At 40.8% G+C, this 27,207-nt stretch overlaps 2 protein-coding genes and 1 non-coding gene across 5 annotated transcripts in view; 2 read left to right on the forward strand and 1 right to left on the reverse strand.

Moving 5' to 3' along the window:
• Positions 1 to 20,450, reverse strand: part of bag5 (BCL2 associated athanogene 5) — a 22,647-nt gene extending 2,197 nt beyond the window's left edge. Inside the window, exons 1-2 of one of the 3 annotated variants that reach the window (XM_050062779.1) lie at positions 15,537 to 15,921; positions 4,712 to 5,611 (exon numbers count right to left, since the gene is read on the reverse strand). In XM_050062779.1, the coding sequence (XP_049918736.1) occupies positions 4,712 to 5,611; positions 15,537 to 15,568 (932 nt within the window). In that variant the 5' untranslated portion in view covers positions 15,569 to 15,921. Of the gene's footprint in view, positions 1 to 4,711; positions 5,612 to 15,536; positions 15,922 to 16,047; positions 16,183 to 20,363 lie in introns of those variants that run through there. The other 2 variants (XM_050062778.1, XM_050062780.1) reach the window with 2 other exon arrangements.
• LOC126401485 (cytochrome c oxidase assembly factor 8) lies at positions 17,984 to 26,921 on the forward strand. Its single transcript, XM_050062815.1, has 5 exons — positions 17,984 to 18,317; positions 22,283 to 22,480; positions 24,138 to 24,201; positions 25,748 to 25,838; positions 26,783 to 26,921. The coding sequence occupies exons 1-5, from the start codon at positions 18,168 to 18,170 to the stop codon at positions 26,901 to 26,903; spliced, it is 624 nt and encodes a 207-aa protein (XP_049918772.1). The 5' UTR covers positions 17,984 to 18,167; the 3' UTR covers positions 26,904 to 26,921.
• Positions 24,306 to 24,447, forward strand: LOC126401578 (small nucleolar RNA SNORA79). The gene has a single exon (XR_007571095.1). It is a non-coding gene; the product is annotated as a small nucleolar RNA SNORA79 (small nucleolar RNA).
• Positions 26,922 to 27,207: the final 286 nt, after the last annotated feature.

Genomic DNA, 27,207 nt, shown 5'->3' on the forward strand with positions numbered 1-27,207 from the left:
ATATTTGTTTCATTCAAAAATTGTGTAAAAAGAGTTAACTGCTGTGGTGGTATGTTTTAATAAGGTTACCAATAAGTAAAAGATATTTAATAGTTGTCTATTTTTTTCATTACTGTACCAAAAAAAAACGAACCGTGACTTGTGTACCGAGGTACGTACCGAACCGAGATTTTTGTGTACCGTTTCACCCCTATTACAGAGTAAGGGTCGGGTCGGTGTAAAAAGGGTCAAACAGGTTTTATATTAAGTAGGGATGCATGATTTTTTGCCAATATCCGATATGCCGATATATATAGCAACTCATTTGGCCGATAACCAATATCAATGTATCCACTTATCTCTCTCCCTAAGTAATCATCAAGTCTCTTCTGTAGTGGAATTAACATCATTGTAAGAGCCAAATATGTCATTCACTCAGCAGACATTAATTGCATTTGGAGCTTTAGTGTGTAATGGTAGGAACAACATTGTAGCTAAGGGCGAAAGGTTTTTCACCGCCGTGGTGCAGGACAGTGTGCAACTTGCTGTGTGTTTGGTTTGAATGAAAGATAAAGAAAATTACATTTATTCAACCTGTGTTTGGTGGAATGAATAAACACGACGACTGTTTGGCAACTGGAACCAACAGTTTGTCTGAACTCAACACAGCCATGGAAGCTGTGGCATCAACCGTGCAAAGCTCGTCAGCCAGGTCAGGTCGGGTGAAACATCCATGCAGCTGCAAGTAATAGGTTTAGCTCCTACAATTATTATGCATGCTAACTCTTACGGTGACGGCCCACCAGCAGATGGAGACATAAAATACAATACTTTTCAATGTATGTAAAATTTATTCATTGTGCAAAATAAGAAATACCATGTTGGGAGATTCTGATAGTTCATTTTAGAGCCAATATCGGTCTTTACTGATGATCACTAGGTGTTGCACTTGAGTCAGCAGCTGCTCCAGAGTGGAACAGAGGGCGTGCTCCAAATCACATACTTTTTCTTTTTACTTTTAGCATGTGCTGCAGCTGCCGTTAAAAAGTATGTACTGTTGCATGCAGTATGCACACAATCAGGACACACTACTTACACATTATGTTACACCCTATACTTTGACCCGTTTGCCTTTATATTTGTTACTTTGGAGATGAAACAAAACGCCCCTAAATGAGTTCGCTAGAGACGAAGATCAACCTGGAGCTCTGCTGTTGTTACTTTGCGATGTGTGTACTTTAATTTTGAAGGTATAAGTGCACAGATGTAGATTCTAAATATATTTAACAGTGAAATTACACCTGCAGTTCTGTCATTGTGATTTTCATAGGTATGTCCTTTTGTTGTTTGTAATATTTATGATTATTTTGTTCAATTAAACAATTAATATTCCTATTATTACTATTTGACTGGTCATCAATCACTTGAAGGCGCTGTCATCCGTCACTGCGGCTTCTGACAGATTTCAACAAGCTGTCAAGTCGTCATTTGTTTGTGGCTCAGTCGATGTGACGCATCGTCCGCTGTGCAGAGGATTGTGGGTCAGAATAGCTAGAAAGGCATGCTGGCTTATGTATTAAGACGTACTAAATCTTTTTCTGGCATACTATACTGTGGTAGTATGGGTACTGAAACACAAATAATGAGACTTAACTTCGTTACAACCTCTGCCATCAGCTCAACGTTACAATAACAATGCCCCCCATTTTGTGCTTGCACATTTTACACAGGACGGTGTGTCGGAATAACACCGCAACATTTCCACCTTGAGCAGGCTGTGTAAAAGGGGCTTGAGAGAGCCCTCACCTCATCATATTGCATAATACTAATGCAATAAAAGTTGGATTTAGCACTGTGACGCCTTTAGCACAGGTTACTGATGCAGCCTATTGAACGTGCCATAATACCAAATGCCTGTTCAGCTGATTTGCATTAAATCAAGCCGGTTTAATCTCATACACTGGACCAGATTGGCAAAATCGTAAATCAACCCAGCTCTATTATACAGTTTTGACTAATTTTGAGTGGTGCATCACAAGGGCAGCGCTTCTGCCTTGCTGGGCGCCACTGCTCTCTCCATAGGAAAACAATGGCACAGCCAGCGCAGACTGGTTTTACCACTGATCATGTGTGGGCGGTTTAAGAGTGCTCACTGATTTAGCACTGCAGCCCTATAACATTGTTGATATAACGATGTAAGTTAGTGTAAAAAATCAATGAGGCAGAACCAGAAAAATCGTCTTTTCCATTCCCATTCTACTTTGTCAAAACCTGGAGCCTACATCACCCACAATGCAACTCCACCACAGATAGACAGACAGGTTGGAGATTTTTCTACTACTAGTGGAGCCACAAAAAGTTTTACACAACTACTTTCCCACGTGCAGTAGTACTTCCTGACACCTGTTGACAGACTGATGTGTAAAATCAGCAGAGTTCCCTTTAACAGCGAGATACAGCTAATAAAATTAGCTTCTCCATATCTGAATGAGCAGTAATTTGTTGCAGTATAAACGGTTTTAGCACCAGGAGGGAAAATGTCTGCAGTGTGGCGCCAGCTGTGCCAAGCTGAGGCGTCTGAAGGCGGAGGAGGTGAAGCAGCTCCGTCACACCAGCCAGAGAATCACAATTAATCCCACCAAAATAAAAGAAGGTGTCAGGCAGCATCAATATAAAGCTGTGGTATGTTCCAGGGTCAGAAGGCACCTTTTATATTACTCACAAAATACTCTGCAACCTGAATTATTTTAGGACAGCATTATTTTTATTTCTCACTGCCAAGCAAACAAACATTAATAACACCTCCTCTATTCCATTAAGATGTTTTTATTTTCAGAGCATATTGTGAAAAACAAACTTAATCAAATTAACTGAGGCCCATAACTAGGCAGCACAAAGAAAAACATGTGAATGGAGTGGTACTTGAATCAGTGCTTGAGTCTGCTGTTGTACATAATGGAGTACCCGGTAGGCGTATTATTGCTATCAGAGCTTCTGTGGTGATGTGAGTCTAATTCACTCCTGACAGTGCAGCATGATACAAATCTGAATTCAACAACAATCCACAGATCCTCCTCCGATCCACCACCCAAAGCTACTGGTGATGTGCAGGATGATGTGAGGACAGCACAGCGTTTACTTTGATGTATAGAAAATGTTTAAGTGGTGATTCCTGCTGAGAAGCTTGTGCATCCTTTGCGATATGTCAATCGACAAGAAACTAATCAAAAACTATTTTGCAGGTGTGTCCCTGACAGATAACTTACATTCATTTTGCTGTGTGTTGGGGATGAGTGTGTATGTGTGGCGCTGTCCGTAGTGCTGAAACAGAGCGGAGAAGATGGATGGATGCACAGTGAGAGCACACCACTTACTTTGGTTTCTTAGCATCCCTGCTTTTCGTGAAGAGAGAAAGGCACAAACAGCTGCTCTACGTGCCTGACACTGCTGATTTTGACAGAGAATCGTTCATAAATTCAAAAGATACTTAGCGATTTGCTCAGGGCTGGGTATCGGTACTCGCTACCTTTAAGGTACCACTTTGGAAATCAGTGTTTTTAGAGATGGTTTTAAGTGTTTTTTATGTCATAATACTCCTGTGAGTCATTGTGCTTTTAAAATTCCAAATAAAAATCAAATCAAATCTACTAAGGCTGCATAATAAGCAAAAAATATCATATTGCAACTCTTTTGACAGATACTGTGATTGCGACATGAGTTGCGATTTTAGTGGGAATGGAAAATTTTCATTTCGTTTTCACTGAAAAAAACAAATTATGATTTTGATTTTTGCTGGAGTCTGTACCAAACAAGCATGTTCCCTTGTATGTCTGGAATATGATTTAAAGGCCTGGGCTTCTCTGTAACACCACAATGCTTCATTTATGATGGTGTGGTGTGACACATTTTACCTTTGTCAAACAAACTCTCCAGTTAGATGATACTGCATTTTTTTTTTGTACCCAGATCTACTAAAGAACGACTGTTTGTATGGTTTTGCTTGCAGCCAATCAAAGCAAGCATTCTTAAGTTTAATGCAACATGTGATTGGCCCTCTGCTGCAGCAGCAATAACCCATACACTCTGTGGTTTGATAAAGTTGGTGAAGTTAGCGCTGTGTTTTTCAAAGAGGTGACAATTCAGTGTGCCGAGATGCCACCAAATCATTCCACCCACACACACCATGACGCTGATCAGCTCGTTGTCTTTGGTTAGTTACTCACTCTCTGATGATCCAGGATGGTTCGGGTGGTTCAAGAAATGTTTGATTTGATTTAAATGATGTGTAAAGAGTTGCATAGTTCAGCTACAAACTGCTTTGGCTGCATATTCTGATTTACTGGGAAACCAAGCAATTCCACATAAAATCAGACATTCAGCTCCTTCATACAGCCTGACTGGAATGATCTTTTTTCCACAACTTCCTGCCACTGTGACGATTTGACTCTGAGACTGACCGTTGAATTAGCCTCTTTAAATCGCGTCGACCAACAGTCAACTATCTGAGGTCACCCCTGCTGTTTTGATAAGAATAACACTGCCAAAATTTGAACACTGGCCTCTGAAATGTGATCATTTCATTCATCTGAGACAGTAAATTTAATATCTTTGGTTTTTACCTGTTGGTCAAAAAAACAAGACATTTGAAGACTTCACCTTGAAGAAAATAATCAGCAGATTAATCCATAATTAAAATGATCATTGCTCGTCTACATCTTTGAGTGATGCCTACCTGCGTGTGTCGTCTCCCTCCCCCTCCAGGTCCAGATGTTTCAGCAGCCCATTTATCTCCTCCACCACCTGTTTCCTGTAGTTTCTGATCGCAGCGTTTCCGGAAACATCCAGTGCGTCCAGCTCCACCTGCATCTCCGTCAGGATCCGTGATAGGTGGGCGCAGCTGTCCCTCCCGCTCAGACCCATCAGCAGAGCCACCAGCTGACTGCGCGCCACGCTCACCTTTACCATCACCTGGTTGATGCGGTTCACGGCCTCGTGGGTGTCTCCCGACAGCGGCAGGGAGAGCGTCTGCTGCTGCGTGCGCCCTTCGATCACGTCCTGCACGGCGCACAGGCGTGTCAGTGCCCGATAGCGCGCCTTGCGGAGCGGCACCCTCCCTTCGGTCTTGACTTGGGTGAGCCTGAGAATGAGCTCTTGGAGAGCATCCACCAGCTCATCGCTAATTTCAGCCACCCCACCGGATCGTTGAGGTGCCACCACGCGTTCGTCCACCAGCTGCCGCGCCTCGTTGCTCAGCTCCTCGATGGCCAAGCGGGATGGATGTGTGGCGTTCTCCTCCAGGTAGCGCAGGAGGCCCTCCACCTCCTGTGCTGCTCTCTTTCGTGCCCCCTGCAGCTCCGGTTTGCCCTCCGTGTCCACCTGGTCCACCTCCAGCAGCAGCCGCGTCAGCTCACGCTCCAGACGTTTGTATTCTCGATCATTCTGCATGCCGCTGAAGGTGCAGACCTGAGGCCCTAGAGACGCCACCTCCTTCTGGACCTCATACAGCCGCATCATAGCAGGGTGCTGCGGGTGATACGGCTGCTGCTGCTGCTGCTCCATCGGATGTTGCTGCTGCTGCTGTGGACCGCCATGGTCCATCCTCTTCCCACCATCAAAGGGCTTCCCAAACAGGCTGCAGAAAGAGACAGATCAGAACAATAAGCACCAATTCAGAGCAGAGCCTCAGCAGAGCTAACACAGTTGTTTGCTGGCCAGAATGGGTGGATTACTTGAAAAGTTTCTTTCAGACGCTCACAGCCAACACTGTTTGAATTGGACCTCCAGCTAATATCTGGGCCTCTGCCAGAGCAGCTGGCATAAAGACAAACTCTGCAACCTCCGCCAAATATTTAAAACTCCACCGACTCCAGAGGAATTCACAACAACATGGTGAAATGTAAATGCTGTTAGCCCTGTTGTCACATGCTACTTAATATGTAGACAACATGGCATTTCTGTGTTTGAAATGAAAGCAACATCTTCATAAATCTTTCCTCACTGTGGAAAAAAGGCAACAGCATTCCTGCGTTACAGTAACCACACATGACCTTCTGATATAAACACAATGGCTGTTATGTTGCACTGGAGACGGTCGCCCACTGGCACCTCAAAAAAAAAAAATTTAAAAAAAATCCTAAGATGAGAAACCAGCCGAGGATAAATTGTATCTCCACTTTGCAGGCAGCTCTGTCATCCTTAACATGTCAGAAATCCAGCCTGCGGGCTGAAGAGTCATTAAACATGAACATAATCCATTTTATGTGTGAGCAATACTGACGCTCTACCACTGTGCTGTCACTTCCCAGTTTGCTACTGGTTTCCAGAAACGTTAACCAGCCTCATCTGCGTGGAACGTTTGTCACGTTAACGAGAGAACTGAAGCTGCAGTGTTCGGTTTGTAAAAAGGACGATTTGTCTTTTGATTCTTTGTGGCCTTTTTGTCAGACTGTAACTAGTAGTTTCTGACTAACACTGGATTCTTAAAGCTGAGACTTCTATCAATGTTTAAGGATATTTCTGATACGAATTCTTCCAATATTTATCTTTTTACACATGTATTGTGATGTGATTCAATTCACTTCAATTAAACAGCTTTATTTATCCCGAATTCTTGTGCCAGTAAATGCTTCAAATTACAGAAACACCAAGCACAGAAACCACAATTTCAATGATTCACAACCAGTTTTAGAACAAAAGAGTGTTAAATATCTGACAAAATATACAAATATAGAAGACAGAAATTACCACTGCTCTCTGAAGAACTCAATAAAAGGTGACATCTTTTCTTAAGTACCCCCCAAAAAATATCTGGCATTTCCGGCTGACATATACATGCTGATACTGATGTATCTGCAATACGCTAATATCACTTCTAAGGGTAATTTTTGATGCAAAAATATCAGGCCATATTCATCTTTTTCCATCTTTTTGTATAGTGACCAAGATAAATACCAAATATGATGACTTACAGTTCAAAAGGAATCAACCTGTCGTCGCTCTCTGTAGGACGAACTAAAAGGTGACACCTTTTCTAAAGTTGTAAAGCAAAGTACAAAAAGTATCTGACATTTCTGTGCTGCAATTTCTTGTTAGTCATCAGTTGACATATGTGCCGATTCTTATGTATGTACGTTCACAAAACATGTTTTTATTGTCTGTACTGAGGGTACGACTGGAGTCTGGCAAGCGAGCATTTATGTCTGCAGTTCCTTACATGTGGAATCTTCTGCAGAAGGACTTAAAGTTGCTCTCGTTGGTTCCTCTCGACCGCTTCAAAGCGCTGTTGCAGTATTTTTATATGCAATCACCTAAATGCCAATATCATGGTGTATATTAGCTGGTCTGTATCTTATCTTAATCAAGTGTAGTTGCCGTTTTTTGTTTTTTTTTGCATTTTTTTGGTTCATTTCTAGAGCTGTGCATTTTTATTCTGTATTTTTGTTCTATGTTGCTGCATGTTTCGGCAAGGACGCTCTTGAAAAGGAGATTTTTAATCTAAGGAGGGTTTTTTTCTGGTTAAATAAAGGTTAAATAAATAAATCAAAATAATAAATGATAAGCTAATGTCAACAAATTGGATTTCTGAAGCTAATATTTCTATCCAGTTCTCGATGTTACATATTGGTGTGTGTACCAGGGAGGTGGTGCACGTTATGAGCTGCCCAGACAGAGAGCCTGATATAGAGACGGCAGAAAGGAGCACCAGCAGCTTGTGAAAGGTTCAAGAAAAAGTCACCGTACACCGAGGAGTAAAATATAGCAGTGCTGGTGCTGTGTAGCAGTGAGTGGCGGCCCACTTTGAGCTCTACTTATATTGAGATCTGAGGGTATTTCTGACACTAAAATACTGAATATTCATCTTTTTACATACGTACTGTGACTATGGTAAATATTAAATGTGACTCTTTATAGTTAAAAAACAAACTTGTATGTACTCTCTGTCTGGAGGACTTATTGAAGGAGACGCCTTTGCTAAATGACCCCCCAAAAAACTGTGTGGATACTCATGTATTTGTGGAAATAAACTTCTCTGTCCACCTGCCACTGCGGCTGGTGGATTCCAAAATCTACCAAAATAGATTACCACTGTTTTTTGGCTGGTGAGTGAAGCACATCGAGCAGGCGCATGCATATTTTACCAGCATTTGGCTGGAGCCTGGAGCTAATTTCCAACCCTGATCTGCAATAAGCTAATATCCACCAATATCTCAGCCAAGACCATCAATTGTTCTCGTAATTAACAGAGTAGTAAAACCAAAAACAGTTAAAGCAAAAGATCTTGAATTAGAGCTGCTGTGATACACTGGTTTAAAGGTGTACCGGGATATAAAAGCTGACAGTTACAGGGTGTCAGGTATCAGATGGTTAAATATAATGCTTTTTACGACCTGTTCAAGACATCAAGACACATTTTAACCAAATTTAGGGCAGATTTTTGGAGAAATCATGTTTTACTTATTTAAGCATCGCAGGTAAGTGTTGCAGACAAGTAGTATATATTTGGTCTTGTGCAGAGGTTAGTGTTATGTAGGAATATTGTTGTTCGAGTGAGTTAAAGAAGACACCCTGGGTTATCATACTGTGTACATTTGCTTATCTACGATATTGGAAAAAAAAGCAACTGGACACAGAATCTCCCCTTTATTTTAGAGATGGGCAAAGCAGTTCTTTAGATGTTACTGAATCACTAGAATCAGTTCATTTAAAAGATTTGTTCAAAAGATTCCTTCACCGAATCATTCAGTGCTTGGCGGGAGGAGCCCTGACTGTGTACGACGTAGTCCGACTCACTGAACTGATACACGGCTGAGCTGCTGCTGCGTCTGCCCTGCACTGGTGAGTCTCATCGTTTAAGTTTGTTTATCTGGAAACTAAGTCTGTTGAAACAATGGGGAGGTGTGTGATTGTGTTCATGTGGCCTGACTCCTGGCTACATTAGCTGTTAGCTTGGAGAAAACGATCCCTATGAAAGTGTATCGCTGAGAAGAAATGATTTGAATCACTCAGGGATTGGGGTTACGTTGTTCACCAAGTGATTCGTTCACCGAGTGATTCGTCATGCGGTAGGCAGTCCCTCCCTACACCCTGGCTGCCTCGCGACTCGCGAGTGATTCATCATTCACATGGACCGAATCAGCAGTTCCACCTTGGCCTGCACACTCGCTGCTGAGCTGAACTGAACTGAGAAATGAATGAATCAGTTCAGTACGTTCACTCAACAGATTCATTCTTTTGAATGATTCCTTTGCGAACAACACAACACTACTTTATTTAGTTATTTTCAAGGGGGAGACTTTTTTCACAAACTTCCATACTTCCAAAATGGTTTCAAGTTTCAATCATAGTAATAAAATGTTTGTTCAACCAACAACAACCCTCCATTTTCATTCCTTTAAGGCTCATTCTAACTGATAATAATAGCAATTCCGTGATACCGTTAAACTGCTGAGAATGTTATCATACTCTGTTGCAAACCTACTGTCAACACCAAGAACGCTGACTGTACCAAGAACTATTAATCGGCAATCCTCACAAAACAAGTGGAAGGTGGAGTCCACACCATAACTTTAATGACAGCAGCAGACGATATCCTTTGGATCACTTTCAGAGTCATTTGATGAGTGATACAAACACTGGCAGCCAAATCCTTTCAAATTTACAGGGTGTAAGCTGCTGACACAGCTGGAGCATTATACTTCATCAGCGTGGATGCTCACTAAAAAATGTTCCTGCTGACCCCCAGTGATTCATGAGTGATAACTTTATTTAACCAAAGAACGTCTTAACAGAGAATAAAAATCTGTATTTCACCTGTGACCAAATTTAACAGCAACAAAAAAAGACATTTGTAATATCTGTTAAGACATATCCTGGTTATATAAAATGACCATTACTGTGAAATACCCCAATTAAGTCTGTTACAAGGTTCATTTATTATCATTCTACAACACAGGGCTGTACAACAAAGTCCCTTTATGCCAGTGGTTCCCAACTGGTCCAGCCTCAGGGTCCAGACTTCTTCTTCGTCATTAGTTCGAGGTCCACACAGTTTAAAATACTAATTTTCATACTTGTATTTGGCCATGTCATCGAGCTAGTTTGTTGTCTCTAGCCCTTTTTAAATAGGAATTGTGCAAATTTGCAGAAAAGCCCAATCAGTCTGGGGACAGCAAAATGCCGCCTACCTACTTTTGTTTATACAGAATGTGCCTTTTTCGGGGCAATGGGGGGCGTGAGCAAGTAACAAAACGTGTAGTTCAGCGTGTGACGTAAACGGTGACATGGGAGGGAAGCCTCTCGTGAGTTGGCCCGTGCTTCACCGTCCCCGTCATCTAATGGCCTCTTTGTTTGCGAGGACAAGGAGGGCGCACAATTCCTTGTCTCCCCAGTTGCTCATCTTTACAGTGTCTGTCAGGTTTGCGTTTCCCTCTTGCTGCTAGCTACTCGCTAATTCCTGCTATCAGCTGTTTCCTGTTTATCCACCGCCAGTGGGTCGCACATGCGGCATCATCAACAGCTCCTCCCACAAGTCATCAACAGCCCCTCCCGTAGCGGAAGGCGCCTCGTTTTGTTTAAACTAAAAAGGTTCCGCCGATATGTCTACCCTACGAGGCGGAAAATTGGGCACCTCGGATCAACTCGCCAATCCGGCTCCGTGTGTTGAAACGCTCGCAGCTTGCCAGCACAATGGCCCAACATTTGCGGAAAATCTGGCAGTGTAAAAGGGGCTTCTGTCATGTAGCTGCCTGTTAGTCACTCACTCTACAGCAGGAAAGAACACTTCAAAATAAAAGCTCTGTGCTAGATATTCAATGTACTTAAAACATAATGGGTTTTTTTGTTTTTTACAAACTTGACATGTTTGCGAGTCACTTACGGTCCATTTAGAATGGACCCCTGACCCACTTTCAAACCAAGATCCACCAGTTGGGAACCACTGCTTTATTCTACACAAGAAGACATAAAAACTATTTTTTATGACAGAGTACGGAGGACGAGTTGAGGAGTCTTACAGCCTGAGGAAATAAAGACCTGCAATTTAACAGTAAAAATAAAAGACTTACTGAAGCTATTTCACTGTAATAATAATAATAATAATAATAATAATGATGATATAATAAAAACTTATTTAACCAGGAAATGTCTTAACATAGATTAAAAATGTAATTTTAACTGTTAAGTTTGGATGCATAAGTACATGTATGCATGAGGAGGAAACATAATGTATTAATAAGCAGAGTACTATGACCCCACATACGTATATAAACAGTATTGTAAATATGTCCCTTTGCTTCCTCTCAAAACCACTGTAAGCTGATCGATATGAGTGCAATGATGTCTTCTCTTGACCTTGACCTCTTTTGTTGAGTCCGTTCATATTTCTTATCAAATGTAACTCCACATGAATCACGTGACAACAAGTCGAGAACAAATGCCCACATAATATATTCATGTGAAATTCTTAGCCTTTACAAATCATGCAAGAAAATGAATGAGGTTAACCTACATTTCGTCTCGACAAGAGGAACACCCACATGACAACCATTGGGAGTATTGCTTAGTGTTTCTATCGCGCTCGCTGGCTGACATGATGCTGATAGCTCTCTAATCCACACACACAATCCAACCTGCCCATCAGGCTTTAAATACTGAGAGGAGAATGAACTGACCAACACCCAAAATATGAACACATCTCAGCCAGTCTCCGCACACACACAGAGATTGTGTCAAAGTGTGTCACAGGTGCCTCGAGCTGAGAGATGCTTTCCAATTCAACACTACTCAGAAAAATGCCATTCACACGATGTCACTGTTTCCTCAGATTCATTTCTCATTCATGATGTTAAATTGTCTCTGGAGCCAAAATACCAAAACTTCTCCGACAAGAAGATTTACTGCTTTACTCTCTTGTGAATCACTGTGAACTGACTGTCTTTGGATTTTGATTCTGGAAAAAAAAAAACCATCTGAAGACGTCATGGTGAACTTACAAACTGACCCAGAAAACAATCATCAAATTATTCAATAATGAAAACAGTCAGTAGTGGCAGCCCCTGTTCTCATGATGTGTCACTACCTTGAGGGAAAATCATTCTGCCTTAAGTGTCGAACCCTCCTGTACGTTCATAATGCTCATTAAGCCAGAATACAGATCATTCTCTGTTGTTCTAATGAGGAGGGGTGTGTCAGAGCGGGGCCGTCATTTTGCCTCTTTGTAGTCGTTTTGTCTTTTTGTAGTAATTTTGTGTCATTTTTGTAATTTTGTGGCTTTTTATGATAAGTTTGTATCTCTCCATTGTCATTTTGTCTCTTTGTAGTTGTTTTGCATCTCTTTGTCGTTGTTTTGCATCTGTAGGCATTTTGCATCTTTCTGTAGTTAAATTGTACATATTTTTTGTATCTGCAATTTTGCATCCCTTTGTAGTTATTGTGCATCCCTTTGTAGTACTTTTGCATCTCTGTTTAGTAATTTTGCATCTCTCTGTAGTTGTTCTGCATCTATTCATATTTAATTTACATCTATTTATAGTTATTTCACATCTCTTTGTATTTGTTTAGCATCTCTTTATAGTCATTTTACTTTTCCTTGTAGTTGCTTTGCATCTCTGTAGGCATTTTGCATCTTTCTGTAGTTAAATTGTACATATTTTTTGTCATTCTACTACATCTCTGTGTAGTTGTTTTGCGTCTCTTTGTGATTTTGCATCTCTGTGGACATATTGCATCTCTTTGTAGTTGGTTTGCATTTATTTGAAGTTAATTTACATCTATTTTTTATTATTTGCATCTCTTTGCATTTAATTTGCATCTATTTATTATTTTGCATCTTTGTATAGTTCTTTTGCATCTCTGCAGTTGTTTTGTATCTGCAATTTTGCATTCCTTTGTAGTTGTTGTGCATCCCTTTGTAGTACTTTTGCATCTCTGTTTAGTCATTTTGCATCTCTCTGTAGTTGTCCTGCATCTATTCGTGTTTAATTTACATCTATTTATAGTTATTTCACATCTCTTTGTATTTGTTTAGCATCTCTTTATTGTCATTTTGCATCTCTTTAAAGTTGCTTTGCATCTATTTGGAGTTAACTTACATCTGTTTTTCATCATTTGCATCTCTTTGCATTTATTGTGGACCTATCTATAGTTATTTCACATCTCTCTGTAGTCATTTTGCATCCCCGCAGTTGTTTTGTATCTGTCATTTTGCATGCCTTTTGTAGTTGTTTTACATCCCTTTGTAGTCCTTTTGCATCTCTGTTTAGTCATATTGCATCTCTCTGTAGTTGTTCTGCATCTATTTGTAGTTAATTTACATCTGTTTGTGTTTAATTTACATCTTTCTATGACCATTTTGCATCTCTTTGTGGTTGTTTCGCATCTCTTCATTGTCATTTTGCTTAATGTATTTCTTCTGCATCTCTTCCTAGTCATTTTGCATCTCCTTGCAGTTGTTTTGCATCCCTTCATAGTTGTTTTGCGCCTCTTTGTCATTTTGCATCTTCTTGTATTGTTTTTTCCTCTTTCTGTCATCACTTCGCATCTCTGTCACTGTTGTGTGTCACTGTGTCGTTGCTGTGCATCTTTGTTTTGGTGTTCTACATCTCCCTGCCGTTGTGTATCTCTTCAGGTTGCGTGTATTTAGAGTGTTGCCTTGTGCCTCTTTGTCTTTTGGCAACGTATTGCTCGTGAACCAGGAGTCTCTGGTGCTGCTGCTGATGGTTGAAGAACTGCAGCTGAACTTCAGTATTTACTTCAGACTGAAGATGAAGAGAGGCTGTCTGACTCTGGTCCAAAGATTCTTGCCACAACAGATCCACACTGACACTCCGGAGCAGAGATATTATACAGAACACTACAGCACAATGTACAGAACACTACAGGAAACTATCGAAGGAAGCCTGAGATGCAGGTTTCCTAAAGCGGAGATATTTAGCTGCTCTGGTTTAAAATGATTCACTAATTTAACTGTATTTGAATGGATGTTACTGCAGCCTCAGAGTGCTGTGCAGCTGTGATGTTAAGATCAGGAGCAAAAACATTAATGTTAATAACAGTCCCGTCACATAGAGGCTTTGACCTAGACCCCTCAGGCCCCCTGACCCCTCGGGCCCCTGGGCTTGTGCTTGATCAGTAATCCATTCATGATCACAAAGCAAACGTCCAGTCTTCTGAAATGATGAACCACCTCCAGCATTAAAATAAATACTTAGGATTAAATAAAAAGAGACAAAGAAAAAGAGAGTGTTCAATTCTTCACATCAAAGTGAACTTCCTATATCTGCGGGGTGAACGGTAACACACAGGATTAGGATAAGGAACGTATTGTAGTTTTTGCAACAGAACACAGCTCAGGGGAGACGGCTGCAGCACGAGGCAGGCTGTCATTATCAGCCGAGGTGCCCTGAGAGCGTGATGTGATTGTTGCCCGTGAACACAAAGCCCCACAATATGATGTTTTGTTGCTCACAGCATCAATAACAGTTATGGAATAGACGGGATTATGTTATCAAGCCATTCCCTAAAGTACTTATGTAAGAGGGCGAGGGGCTGGGCATTTCCAGAATAGTGGATGGACGCATGCAGCGAGCCAGAGCTTACAAATCTGAGTATTTATTAGGATAATCTCGGCAAAATCCACTCCAGCCTGGCAAACACCTCATCTCTTAATTTGATCCGAGGGAGACGAGGAGAAAAAAAGGGAAGGCGATGTGACAAAGATAAGAATAGGTTTCTAGTAGGAATCTTCCCTCATATGAGTGGGGGCGTATCTATGTTCCCAGAGTCCTATGTTTCCAGGGTCCTATGTTCCCCAGATCAATATCCTCTTAACATGACACATTAAGGAGACCTTTTAAGGGGTTTTATGTCCTCAGCTGTGTTTTTATTCCCTTAGGTCAAATGTTCAATGTGGGTTTCCCTGGGTCAACATGTTGAAAGCACCCACCTACAGCTCCCAGGCTGAGCTGATGTTATACACCTTGAAATCTACGCCCTCAAATTTGCAGGCAAGACTGTTTTTTTTTTTTACTTTAGACACACTGATATCTGCACAAAAGGACTGCATCTGAAACGTGCACCTCCTTTCGGATTTTAGCAATCTGAACTGCGAAGATAACCCTCACCAATCTGTCACACCGCTGGCTGACATCACACATGCCTTGGACCTTGGGAACATCAGGATGACCCCCCCATGAGTCACCCAGCATGATGGCTAACTGAGCTGGAGGTAACACGCCACTAGCACCCTCCCTCCCACCCCCCTGTGCTTTAAAATCTTCCCCCAAAACCGTTCAAGCACCTTCCTGCATGCATGGCTGCATGCACCGGTCCTGCACGGCTTTGCGCATTATGTCACCGTACAAAATCCTATTTGGCACAGCTGGTTGCGAAGGTATCTGCCCTCCTGCGTGTGTGTGTGTGAGACTGGTAACCAGAACCAGCACACACACCACCCATCACCACACCTCCGGATCTCACTAAACACCTCGAAGCATCTCCTGTCAGCTGGATCCTCACACACGCACGCATACACACACACAAACAGCGTTATTATTTCTCACCTTTTCAAAACTCCGAACACATTCGCGCACATTTTTGCGGATGTCTGTTTCCATCAGCAACAAGCAGGGCGGGTCGTGGAGCAAAGTGGCATCCAGATGGATAAATCCACCCCCCCTCAAAAAGATGAGAGAGATCTCGGTGATGCTCCGGTCAGCTTCAGCACCCAACGACTGACTGACTGACTGACTGCGGTCGGGCTGGTGTCGCCCCTCCCACAGACTACCAGAGGGGCTTCCTCCGCCGACTCTCGCTTTAAAACAACTTACTTTACAAATCCATATATTCCTGAAGCTTGCTGAATATTTAAACAGCCATTTTGGCTCCAATAAAGCAGCGACCGAGCCCTGTTTTCCACGTACAGCGCTTTGTGAATGTCATTGTCTGTGTCGGTGCGTTAAGCTAGCTACCGATGATCACCTGACTGAGCCCCACCTTCACCAAATAACTCCAGCCTTTTGGGGGTCTTAATATAATAATACCACTTAGTCACTTTAATGGTTTCACCCTTACCTGCATAGCCAGCGTACAGCCATCTGAAGTGTTGCGGAAAAGTGAGCACCTCCCCTGATTAAAGCTAAACATTAGCCTACCTAGCTACCTTCTAGTAGTTACTTTTCGGCTCAGGCGTACGAACTAACCCGGCGTTTATCTTCGCTCATCTGGGGAAGAATAAAATCGTTTAACCGGTGTTTGTTTCAATCCACGATTAAAATATATTAATGGGTGTTTAGTTAACGTGTAATAAATTCCCGCATATGTAGAATAAATCACATTAATATGTTGTTGTGCCGTTAGTCGACTTTACTATTTTTAACGTAGTATAAGTTTTGGTTGACCAACATTAGGTGCGCTACATTTGACGTGTGGCCGTGCCGTTTGTAACATAGCGGCAAAGGCGGGGTATTAGCGTAGTTACATGAGTATTTAATATATAAAATTCGTAACGCAAGACATAAACTTGTATTTTCTAACTGTGGTACTTGAGTAAAATATACACTGCAAATTATTTACAGGAAGTTACAACATGCAACTGTAATATTTCACAATAAATTACATTATTATCACTGTGATATTTAACCAAAGTCAGAATTGTATTGTGAAATTCATGCAGGTAAATATAGTAATTTATAGAAGCATAAATCACAGTAATGTATTGAGTTAAACTATGATATTACAGTGAAATACAGTAATTCTTCTGGAACATATTGCTAAATCACAGTAATCAAATGTACATAAACTGTGAAGTTACAGTTCAATTCAGTAATTTACAGGAACATGCTGTTATATCAGTTATGTAATGGGTTTTAACTGTGAGGTTATAGGTAAATAGTAATTTTAAATCACAGTGTTCAGACATAACTACTGTGAGATCACAGTATACAGCTGTCATTTCACAACAATTTACTGTAAAAATGAACACTAATTTACTGTGACAGTAATATAACTAGTAGCCAGTAATTTACTGTGAATGTACAGTCAAATATTTTACATTTAGTACTCAAGTTGACTACAGTTTCACTCTTAATTACTATTTAGCTGAAGTAGTTTGCTTGATTTCAACTAGCTAGATCATTTAATCCTGCATACAATTTAATGCATCAGTAATAAAGTTCATTCAGCTGCACAGAATACTTTTACTTTTCTTAGGATTTTAACTTGCAACACAGTATTTGTGGTATTAATTTGGTAAAATACTGCATGTGACAGATGTTTCCAGATGTTAAAGCACACATTTATTTGACAGCTTTCGATACTTTGTAAGAAGGATGGAAAACGACTAAGTATCTTAAGCATAAATGAGTATAAATACAAGTGTAAGTATAAATAAATAGATTAATAAATGCATACATTTAAACATTTAAATTAAATAAATACAGAAATAAAAGAATAAATAGTTGCTGAGAGGAATTCACAAATAAATAAATGCTGAAATGAATAAAAATAAAATAATGTAAAATAATAAATTAATTAAATAAATGCAATAGATAAAGAAATGCTGAAATAAATAAAGAAATGTATCAACTTTTATTTATGCATTTATGTATTTATTTCCATATGTATTTCAGCATGTATTTATTTATTTATCTATGCCCATATTTATTTGGACATCTATTTATTGATACATAAGTAATTGTCCAACTCCATATTACAGATTTAATCAACTGATACATTATTATGTATTATTATACATTAAGCTACCCAGCAGTATATAAAGTAATTAAAATCAGCTCCACCATTATCAGCTGTAGCATTAAAATGATCAACACATTAATGCACCAATAATAATAATAATCCAGTAATATACTTAACATGATCCTGAAATTGATTCTGTATAATGAGTAACTACTTTTCCTACTTTATGTATATTTTGATGCTAATACTTTTGTTCTTTTACATCGTTAATGCAGGAATGCTTCGAAACCCCGCCTGACTGCGCTGGTGCTATTTTCGAGCCCACCTTTTCATTGTGGGAGTCACGTGACCAAACGTCTGGTTACACACACACGCAGAAGGACACCGACATGAACTCCTGTCAAGTAAACTGCAGGTAACCGTTAATATCAGGATGCTGTGTGCTGTAACGGTCACTGGGTCTCATTAAATTAACAGTCTAGTGTCAGTTTATCAAAATGGCGTCCAGAACATCAACAGCAGCAGCGGGTCGTTTAACATGGAGGATTCTCAGCCCCTTCACCCTGCACGCTCCATGCAGTGTGTCAGCGGTGAATACTCGACAGTGTAGCTCCAAACTGGCAACCCAGCAGGACAAGAAACCAAAGGTTAGTACAGTGAGTTATAATAATTAAGAACAATACAGAATTTAACCGCGTTCATGTTGAATAATTGGCTTACAGGAAGTGGTACGCATGCGCGAGTGTGTGTTGCCATGACACTGTAACAGGGCAGGTTGTTGTAATTTACTCAGATATTTTACCTGAGTAAAAGTACTATCATGTAAAATACTCCATCACACGTTAAAGTCCTGCATTTCAAATCCTACTTTGCTTATGTAAAAGCATACAAGTGTTATCAGTCAAATACACTCAAAGTATCCAAAGTTAAAGTACTCATTATGCAGTACTATGTCCCCTGTGACTGACCTATTAAGTATGGTATCATTAGATCATTAATATAGATGTATTAAAGTGTGACAATCTGCTTAATGTTAAGGTAATTTTAACTACTGTGTATAGTAAGTTAGTCCAGTGGTTCCCAATTGAGGGTCACCACATAAATCTGAGAGGTCATGAGATGATTAATCAGAGAGTAACGAATAAAAACGTAACGTAAGTAAGAGTTCTGATTTACTGGAAAGCCCTTTTCACATAGAGATCACATTATAGGGCCACTATGAAGTCCCTTATTTATTCCTCCTTTGCATTTTTAAACAGAACCACACAACGGGGGGGTCATGCCGGTATTGTGACAACGACCGTTTCCCCACTGTGATGTATTTCCTCTCCACCTAACCCTGACCCAAACCCTTTTGTCCTAACCCTAAACACCAAGGGGGCACTACGCATTCACAGGGGGGAGCCACTATTTGATTGTGGAACACTTTCAACACAACACCGGCGTGGTGGAGGCAAAAGCGTCATGATGAGCGTGACATAAACATAGCAGTGGCATTAACATGGCAAAAACAATCGTCTGCTGTCCCTGTTACATGGCGGCTGATCTTGTTCTGTGCTCGGTGGATAAGGAGCTCCTGGGCCTCACTGTTTTCCCAACTTGTGACATTTGCAGCCACTGTTTGTCTTTGAGTTAGCCGCTAACTGCTATCAGCTACTTTTTAAATCCACCACAGTGGCTTGCATTTATAACACGTCATCAAAACATCACACCCATGCCACATATGATTCTGTCCTGCAGGCTGTCCCATTTACACAGACATCGCTTCGGCACCTATACTACCTCTGATATCAGCTTATTAGTGAGACATCTTTTTCCGCACATTCCGCTGTTGTACCTCTTATACAGAGCAGCGAGGCAGCATAATGGCAAGAAATTCCCACCCTGATGAGGCAGTGTAAAAGGGGCTTTACTTAAATGAAACCATTCAAGAAGTTTAGAGTGGGCATTTGTCACTTTAATGTTAAATACTATTTTACCACTGTTAACACCTCTGTGTGTGTATATATATTTATACACATTACACATATATATTCACTACATTCCTGTCTATTGTCCAATTTATTTCACTTTATGTTTTATTTATTCTTTCACTTCCGTATGAATATTCAACTACATACATATCTATGTCATATTTTATCCCTTGTTTTAACTCACACTGTTTTATGTTTAGATTCTCATTTTGTTTTGTCTTGCTCTGTCTTTTTCTTTTTCAAACGTGTGTAGAAGGAGACTAAGCTTTAATATTTTCATTACCAAAGACTGCTGCTGTAATTGTTGTGCATGTTAAAAATAAGGAACTTGAACTTGAAATATGGACGAGCACCACCTACAGCTTTTATTCCAGAGAAGCCACAAGCCGAAAATGTTTGGAATTTTAGTTTTGTATTCTATAAGCCCATGTTTTATATAATGTAAATGACAATGCCTCTAAAATGTAGTTAGGTGAAAAAAAGTAGCATAAAATGAAAATAGTTACATCACAGCACTGATAACATCTCTACTGTATGTCTACTTCAGAGTTTCAACATATTAACCCTGTAATATAAAAGATGCATGTTTTCCACAGACATTACCAAAGTTATAACTCAGAACATTTTGTGTTTTGATTATTTCATTTACGTGACTTCATCTGACTGTTTTATCTGCAGTGACTGTGACTGAACCAGTGTTCCCAGTACAGTTGTTTCTACCTGTTTTCTGCCCTCTGAGTCCTGGTTCGTCTTCTCCGCCTCGCTGCTCGTCTCATCGTGCAGTCTGGTCTGAAATGATAAGCCGCAGGTTCCTGTTGGTCGGCTGTTTGTTTAAACCACGTGACCTCCTCCTGTTTCTGTGTGTGCGCGATCTCTACTGTGTACTCAGTTTACTCAAATTACTTCAGTAACTTACACCTGCAGAGTGGCGCCCTGCCCTTCAGTCTTAAACCTTTAACATGTGTAGTGAAGGAGTAAATGAAACTGTGAGTATTATAGGATGGTTTGCACTGTTGTTATATAAATGCGTGGATCTGAAGGAGGGTGGTGATGTTCAGCACAGCTTTCTCTTGTGGAGAGGAAGCTGCTGAAACAGATACAAGTCAGCAAAACTATAACCAAATACTGAATAACAAAAATATAACGAAGTCAGTGAAATAATTACAGTGCAAACTATAAAATAAATATGCTAAATTTCCTGTAAGCCTTTACCTTGGACCATCGCAAGTTGAAAACAAACACCTCCAACTCAGGGCCGTTTGGTCTCAGGGGGCCCAAAACTCCTTTTCTGGGACATGTTTCTGGCAAAATGATTTAAATCAAATATTAAGGCACTATGGTGGCATAAATAGTCATACAAGTATGACATTTGGCAAGGAGTATCCTGACACAAAGGGGGAAGTAGCAAAATAAGATTCTTGGGATTGCTGCCATTTTATTTTGAAATATCACACACAACATCCCCCAAAAAATGACTGTCTGTTTGACAAATTCTCATCAGAAATGATTATTTTTCTTCACTTTGCGTTTAATATCACTGCTTCACTTGTACACGAAAAAACTTCCCAATTTGATAAGCTTCAATTTCAGCTTCATCTTAAAAATTACATTTGCTATGGTTTGAATGGTCTCCAGCATTTAGAAACTGCTGGATGCTAAGTTGTATGTGTTGGGAAATGTGTATAATTAGCATTGATTAGCATCATCACCAATATAGACTGTGCAGTATTGCAGTGATTCTACTTTTCTTTTAACCTCCAATCATTAATTTGAAAAAGACAACGCTTTATTAAACTTTCAATTAGTTGATCAAAATAATTAAAATTGTAGTTATTGTACTTTTCAGTGGAAGAATCGTCTCAGACTCCCAGTTTTCCTTTTTTTAATTTTACTTCTAACACACCTGAATCTCCAACCCAGCTGCTGGCAGTGCAGTTGCATTATGGGTAATGTTGGCCTCAGGTTGTGACAAGAAAGAAGACGATATCTATAGATCGGCTATATCAAATTTGATCCTTTAAAAAACTGTTAATCTTGAGTTTGACAGTGTTGTAGGAGTTCAGTGCTAAATGGGTGGAGTTCTCTTTTAAGTTGCAGATTGTTGGGCTCTCAGGGCCACCGTAGAAAGGTGATGATCTAAAGGTGATGGTTATTTAAAAGAGCCTTGAAAGAAGCCATTCACGTTGAATTGGAAGGACCATTGTTTAACAGAGGAGGTGGCCTACGACACCACTTATCATCCTCCCACTGTGCAGCCTTGGGGTCCCTCCCCAGACAACTTCACACCCATCCACAGCTGGAGCCATCTAACCCTAACAACACACGTGATGGCCGGGTGGGTCAACGACTCACATGAGACTTTGACGACTCTGAAACTCAGACTCTGTAAGGGTTCACACCCACACAGAGTTTAAAGCCTGTGACTCTGCACCAGTCCTTTAGATCTAAAGAAGCTGCTGAGATGAGAGGTGAAACGTCTTCAAGAAACTCAAGAAGTCCAGTTGCCTATGATATAGCACTTAAGATTACTATGACCTGGATGACTTCTTCACCAACGTTATGTAGGTTGCTTTTGGTGACCCTTCAAAGTCTAGCATGGAATCTTATAAGTGACCTTTTATGTATTTATTTCTCTGTAGAGATCTGCCTTGAGACCGGCACCCAGCACCACACATGACTGGATCGGTCCACCGAACCCTCTGTCCAACCTGCGGCCGATCGTCTATCGTGTCGCTGAGAACGAATCAGAGCTGGAGAAACGTCTGAGACACCTGAGGCAGGAGACGGAGGACTGGAACCACGAGTTCTGGACCAAACAGAACATCAGCTTCAGCAAGGTGAGAATGTGTTTTTGATTCATGACATAAAAGGTCCAGTGAGTAAGGTTTTTGGCAGAAATGGACTACAATATAATAAGTATGTTTTCTGTAGTGTATAATCGCCTGAAAATCAGAATTGTTGTGTTTGTGTTACCTTAGAATGAGCTGTTTAGCTTCCATTGAACCGAGAGAACTTTCAGCTGGTTGCAGTCTGCAGTCCTCACTGCTACATACCTCTAAATCTGCCACACTGTTCCTTTAAGGCAGCGTGAATACAAAGTCGTGTTTCTCAAGAAAATCCCTCTGCTGCATTTGATGTTTGTGGAAAGACAACTTAGCAAGTGTAAATGTTAGTGCAGCAGGATGGCACAAAGCGAAGCCTCTGAATCAGCAATCATCCTCCCTGCTGGCTCCAGAGCTGCTGACCTCTGACCTCAACAGAGACTTTGATGGAATATTATCACATCAACAATGTCATCATTATTATTGATTATTATCTTTAATGTCAGTGAATGTTGGTGTCCCCTGCCTGCTCAGCTCTTATGCACAGCATGTATGTTCTTATTTTGTCCAGCAGAGGGCAGCATCGCACAACAAAACACTGGTATGTGGTGATAACAGGTGATATCTGCAGTCTTATGCAGAGTTCTGCTTAAAACTTTATGAGAAATTAAATACCTTTACTTTGATAGTATTTAACAGCGAAGATATTTAAAAATCATACGGTGTTTTTATTTTATGTGATACTCTTCAAATGTTATACTTTGTGTAATAGAGGAACTGTCTACGCGGCCTGATCAACAGCATAAGATTAGATTTTCTGTGAATGTAGAGATGGTGTCACTCCATCTATTCAAGACTGGGCAAATGGGCTTGTTTAAAAAGCTGAAAAGGTAATTTGCATTAAGTCTTTTAAACCTGGATCAACATCCATCTTGTGCGGCATTCAAATGCTGTTCAAAGAATTTAAACCACCCAGAAATGAGTTTGATTTCAATATTAGAAAAAGGCAATTAGCAGCATTAGAAAAGTGTTATTAGAAAATTGAAAATTGAAAAATAAATAAAGGAAAATGTTAAGTTCTAATAATAATAATACAATATAATAAAATAGTAATAAAAAATGATGTGACAGTAAATAAATGTAGATATCATTTAGTCCAATTTTAGCAATTTGATTAATTTTAATTTTCTTTTTTGCTTATTATCAGATAACTTTCTTTTTTGGCTTTTATTTTTTTATTTAATTTTTTACTTGTGTTCAGGTAATTTTTACCTTTTCTGTTTTGGCTTATTTTTGGACAATTTCTTAGTTACTTAAGTTACTTCTTGTAATGTTTTAACATGTTGCTAAATTTCAGGTCATTTCTTAAGTGTCCCATCGTCTTCTGTCCATGTTTTTGTTGTTGTTGTTGTTGTTGTTTTTGGGTTAAATGAAGCCAGTCTGCTCAGGTTTCAAAGAGTTAATAAAGGCTGTCTGAATATGTTCAGTGCTTCACAGCCACCGAGAGAAGAGACAGAAAAATCCATTTCTGATTTAAGTGTCCTAACTCCTTTACATCAACTCTTGTTTTGTTTTTTATTTGTTGTTTGTGTTATGGATCAATCTTTTTGTTTGTGTCTTGTAAAATATAAAGTAAGATAAACATGAAGCCATATGTTTGTTATCTCTGCAGGAGAAGGAGACTTTCATCATTTCACAGCTGAAGGCAAAAGGCTTGACTTTACGTGATGAGGAAGGTGAGAACATGCTGCTTTTCTACATGTATGAAAGTGGAAACACTGTAAATTCACTCACTCTCTGTGAGACACTTTTATCTCAGACGTAGATCTGATGGTTCAGGTGATGTCGGTTCCTCCTCCTGTGTGCAGTCAATCAGGAGGATTTTACGACGTCGCAGAGAAATTCGGGTCTTTTTCACCCAGGAAGCTTCAGGCTGCGGCCGGTGATCAAAAAGCTTCCTGGTTTTGCGAGACCCAACAAAAAAACTGATGATTTTAAAACCGCTGGCTCCAAATGTTTTTAATTTGTCTTGAAAATTTATATTTTACCTCCTCACCTCCTTTCCTCCCTCCTTCCTTCTGTCTCCTCTCCTCCTTTCTTCTCTCCTTACTTCATCCTTCTGTCTCATTTCCTCCCTCCTCACCTCCTTTCCTCTCTCCTGTCTCCTCACCTTCCTCCTCATATCCCACTGTCCCTTCTCCTTTCTACTCAGCTCATTCCCTCCCTCCTTCTATCTCCTATCCTCTATCTCCTCTCTTTCCTCCTCACCTCCTTCCTTCCATCTCCTCTCCTTCCTATTCACCTCCCTTTCTCCCTCCTTCCTTCTGTCTCTTCTTCATCCTCCACACCCCCTTCCTTCTCTCTTCCTTCTGCCTCCTCTCCTTTCTATTCACCTCCTAGCCCCCCCATCTCATCTCCTTGCTCCCCACATTCTTCCCTCTGTCCTTCCCTGTGTCTTCCTTTGCTCCCTTCCTTCATTTCTCTGCTTTTTACCTCTGTATCATCTCCTCCACCTCCTCCTCCTTCACTTTTCTCCTCCACCTCCTTCTGTCTTCCCTCCTTCCTTTTCATCCCCTTCCCTCCATCCCTCCTTCCTTTTCATCTCCTTCCCTCCATCCCTCATTGCCTCTTCCCTTTGCTTCCTTCCTTTCGTTCTCCCCCTTTTACCCGTGTCTCCTCTCGTACTCCTCTTTTTATCCCCTCCTTCTTCGCCTTCCTCTCCTTCCTCTACATTCCCTCCTTCTGGCTCCTCTCCTTCCCCTTCATCTCGTTTCTTCTGCTCTTCCTTGCCTCTTCCCTTGCTCCCTCCCTTCTTTCATTTCTCACCTTTTTACATCTGTCTCCTCTTCTCCCCCTCTTTTCTCCCTTACCTCCCTCTTTGCCTTCTTTTTCTCTCATTCTCCTCACCTCCTAACTTGCATTCTCCCTTTTCTCCCTCCTTCTGTCCCCTTCACCTCGTTTCATCTGTTCTTCCTTGCTTGTTCCCTTGCTCCCTCCCCTCTTTCCCTTCTCCCTTTTTTTACCTCTGTCTCCTCTTCTCCTCTTTTCTCCCTCACTTCCTTCTTTGCCTTACCTTCTTCTCTTCCTTTCCTTCCCTTTCTCTTCTGTCTCCTCTCCTTCATCTCCTTCTGTTTGTGCTTCCTCTGTTCTCTCCTCCCTTCCTACTCCCTGTTCTCTTCCTTTGATTAAAATGTGTTTTTTGTACCATCTGGTGATGTAAACATTATCAGTGTCTTAATGAGAGTATAATGTCGTCCTCTGTGTCTCCTCTCCCCTCGTCAGGACGTCGGCGGTCCCTGAACAGTGAAGAAATGGCGGTGTTTTACAAAAGCTTCCTGGACACAAACAGAATACGACATGCAAATTATAACAAGTGAGTCTGTTTTGCAGCTGGGAGTCTCCCACGGTGCCGCTGGCTCGGTGGGTGGGTATTTCTCCCTCAGCGGGAGCTGCGGCTGTGCACCAACAGTTAAATACTGTACCTCGTGTATAGAGAATAACAAACATGGCAGGCTTTGAAGAGCTTTCTGTGAATTAGAATTGCAAAGTGGCTGACTAGTTTCAAGGCTCTCAGTAAAGAAGGATGTTTGCAGCCCACACACATCACCTCCACAGCTGCTCTTAGTTTTATTGTTCTGTGCGTGGGATTCAAACTTTACTTCTGATTTATGTCCGTGTTGCTCCTGATGTTGTCTGAGATTAGAGTAAATCAAAGAAATAACATTTCTACCCTGAGGTGTTGTTGCTCTCTTGGCTCAGTCTATCTAAGATCATTAGAAATTGAGGCTCCAGCAAAACAAACTTATGTTTAACTGCTGTGCAGTGAAATATCAGTGTATCTACATGTATTCCTTCTCTTTGTGATATTGTTCATGCTTAAGGTTGGCTGCTGTAGCATCATGAATTATGTAGCCATTAGAACATTCAGTCATTTTCTGTAACCGCTTATCCTGTTAGGGGTCACAGGGGGCTGGAGCCTATCCCAGCTGACACTGGGTGAGAGGCAGGGTTCACCCTGGACAGGTCACCAGACTATCACAGGGCTGACACATTGAGACACACAACCATTCACATTCACACCTACGCACAATTTAGAGTCACCAATTAACCTGCATGTCTTTGGACTGTGGGAGGAAGCTGGAGCACCTGGAGGAAACCCACACTGACACGGGGAGAACATGCAAACTCCAGAAGGGCTCCCCCACCCCGATAATCCTTGTTAAACTGTATTTTTTTATTTCAAAAGTCAGACTGTACGACTGGTTTTAACTCAACACACTTCCTCTAAATCTCATATCCCCTCCTTCTTGTGTCCAGGGAATGGTACCGGCGTAACTTCACCATCACCTTGCTCATGGCCCAAGTCACCCTGAAGAACATGTGGAGGACTGTTACTGAAAAACACACCAAGACAAACAGCACTCCTGAAAAGAAATAAAGTTCTGACCCAACCTTCTATCTTTGTTTTTACTTCTGTTATTTAACTACCTCTCGTATCTATTTCTGATGTGTGGTTGCTTCGATCGATCGCTCTCAGGGACTGAATTTTTTTCAGTGTTCACTTGGAGACAGACAAAATGCTGATTTGATTTATTCAGTTCTTTTTTATAATTACATTTTCAAAGTGTTCTAGAGGAGCTTCCCATCAGCAGCAGGGCGTTCACTAGAAACATCAAATAAAGATTTCTATTAAGTGTATTAACACCTGCCTGCACCCACTCAACATTTTATTTATTATTAGA

This window comes from Epinephelus moara, chromosome 14 (genome assembly GCF_006386435.1).
Source record: "Epinephelus moara isolate mb chromosome 14, YSFRI_EMoa_1.0, whole genome shotgun sequence".
Classification (NCBI taxonomy): Eukaryota; Metazoa; Chordata; class Actinopteri; order Perciformes; family Serranidae; genus Epinephelus; species Epinephelus moara.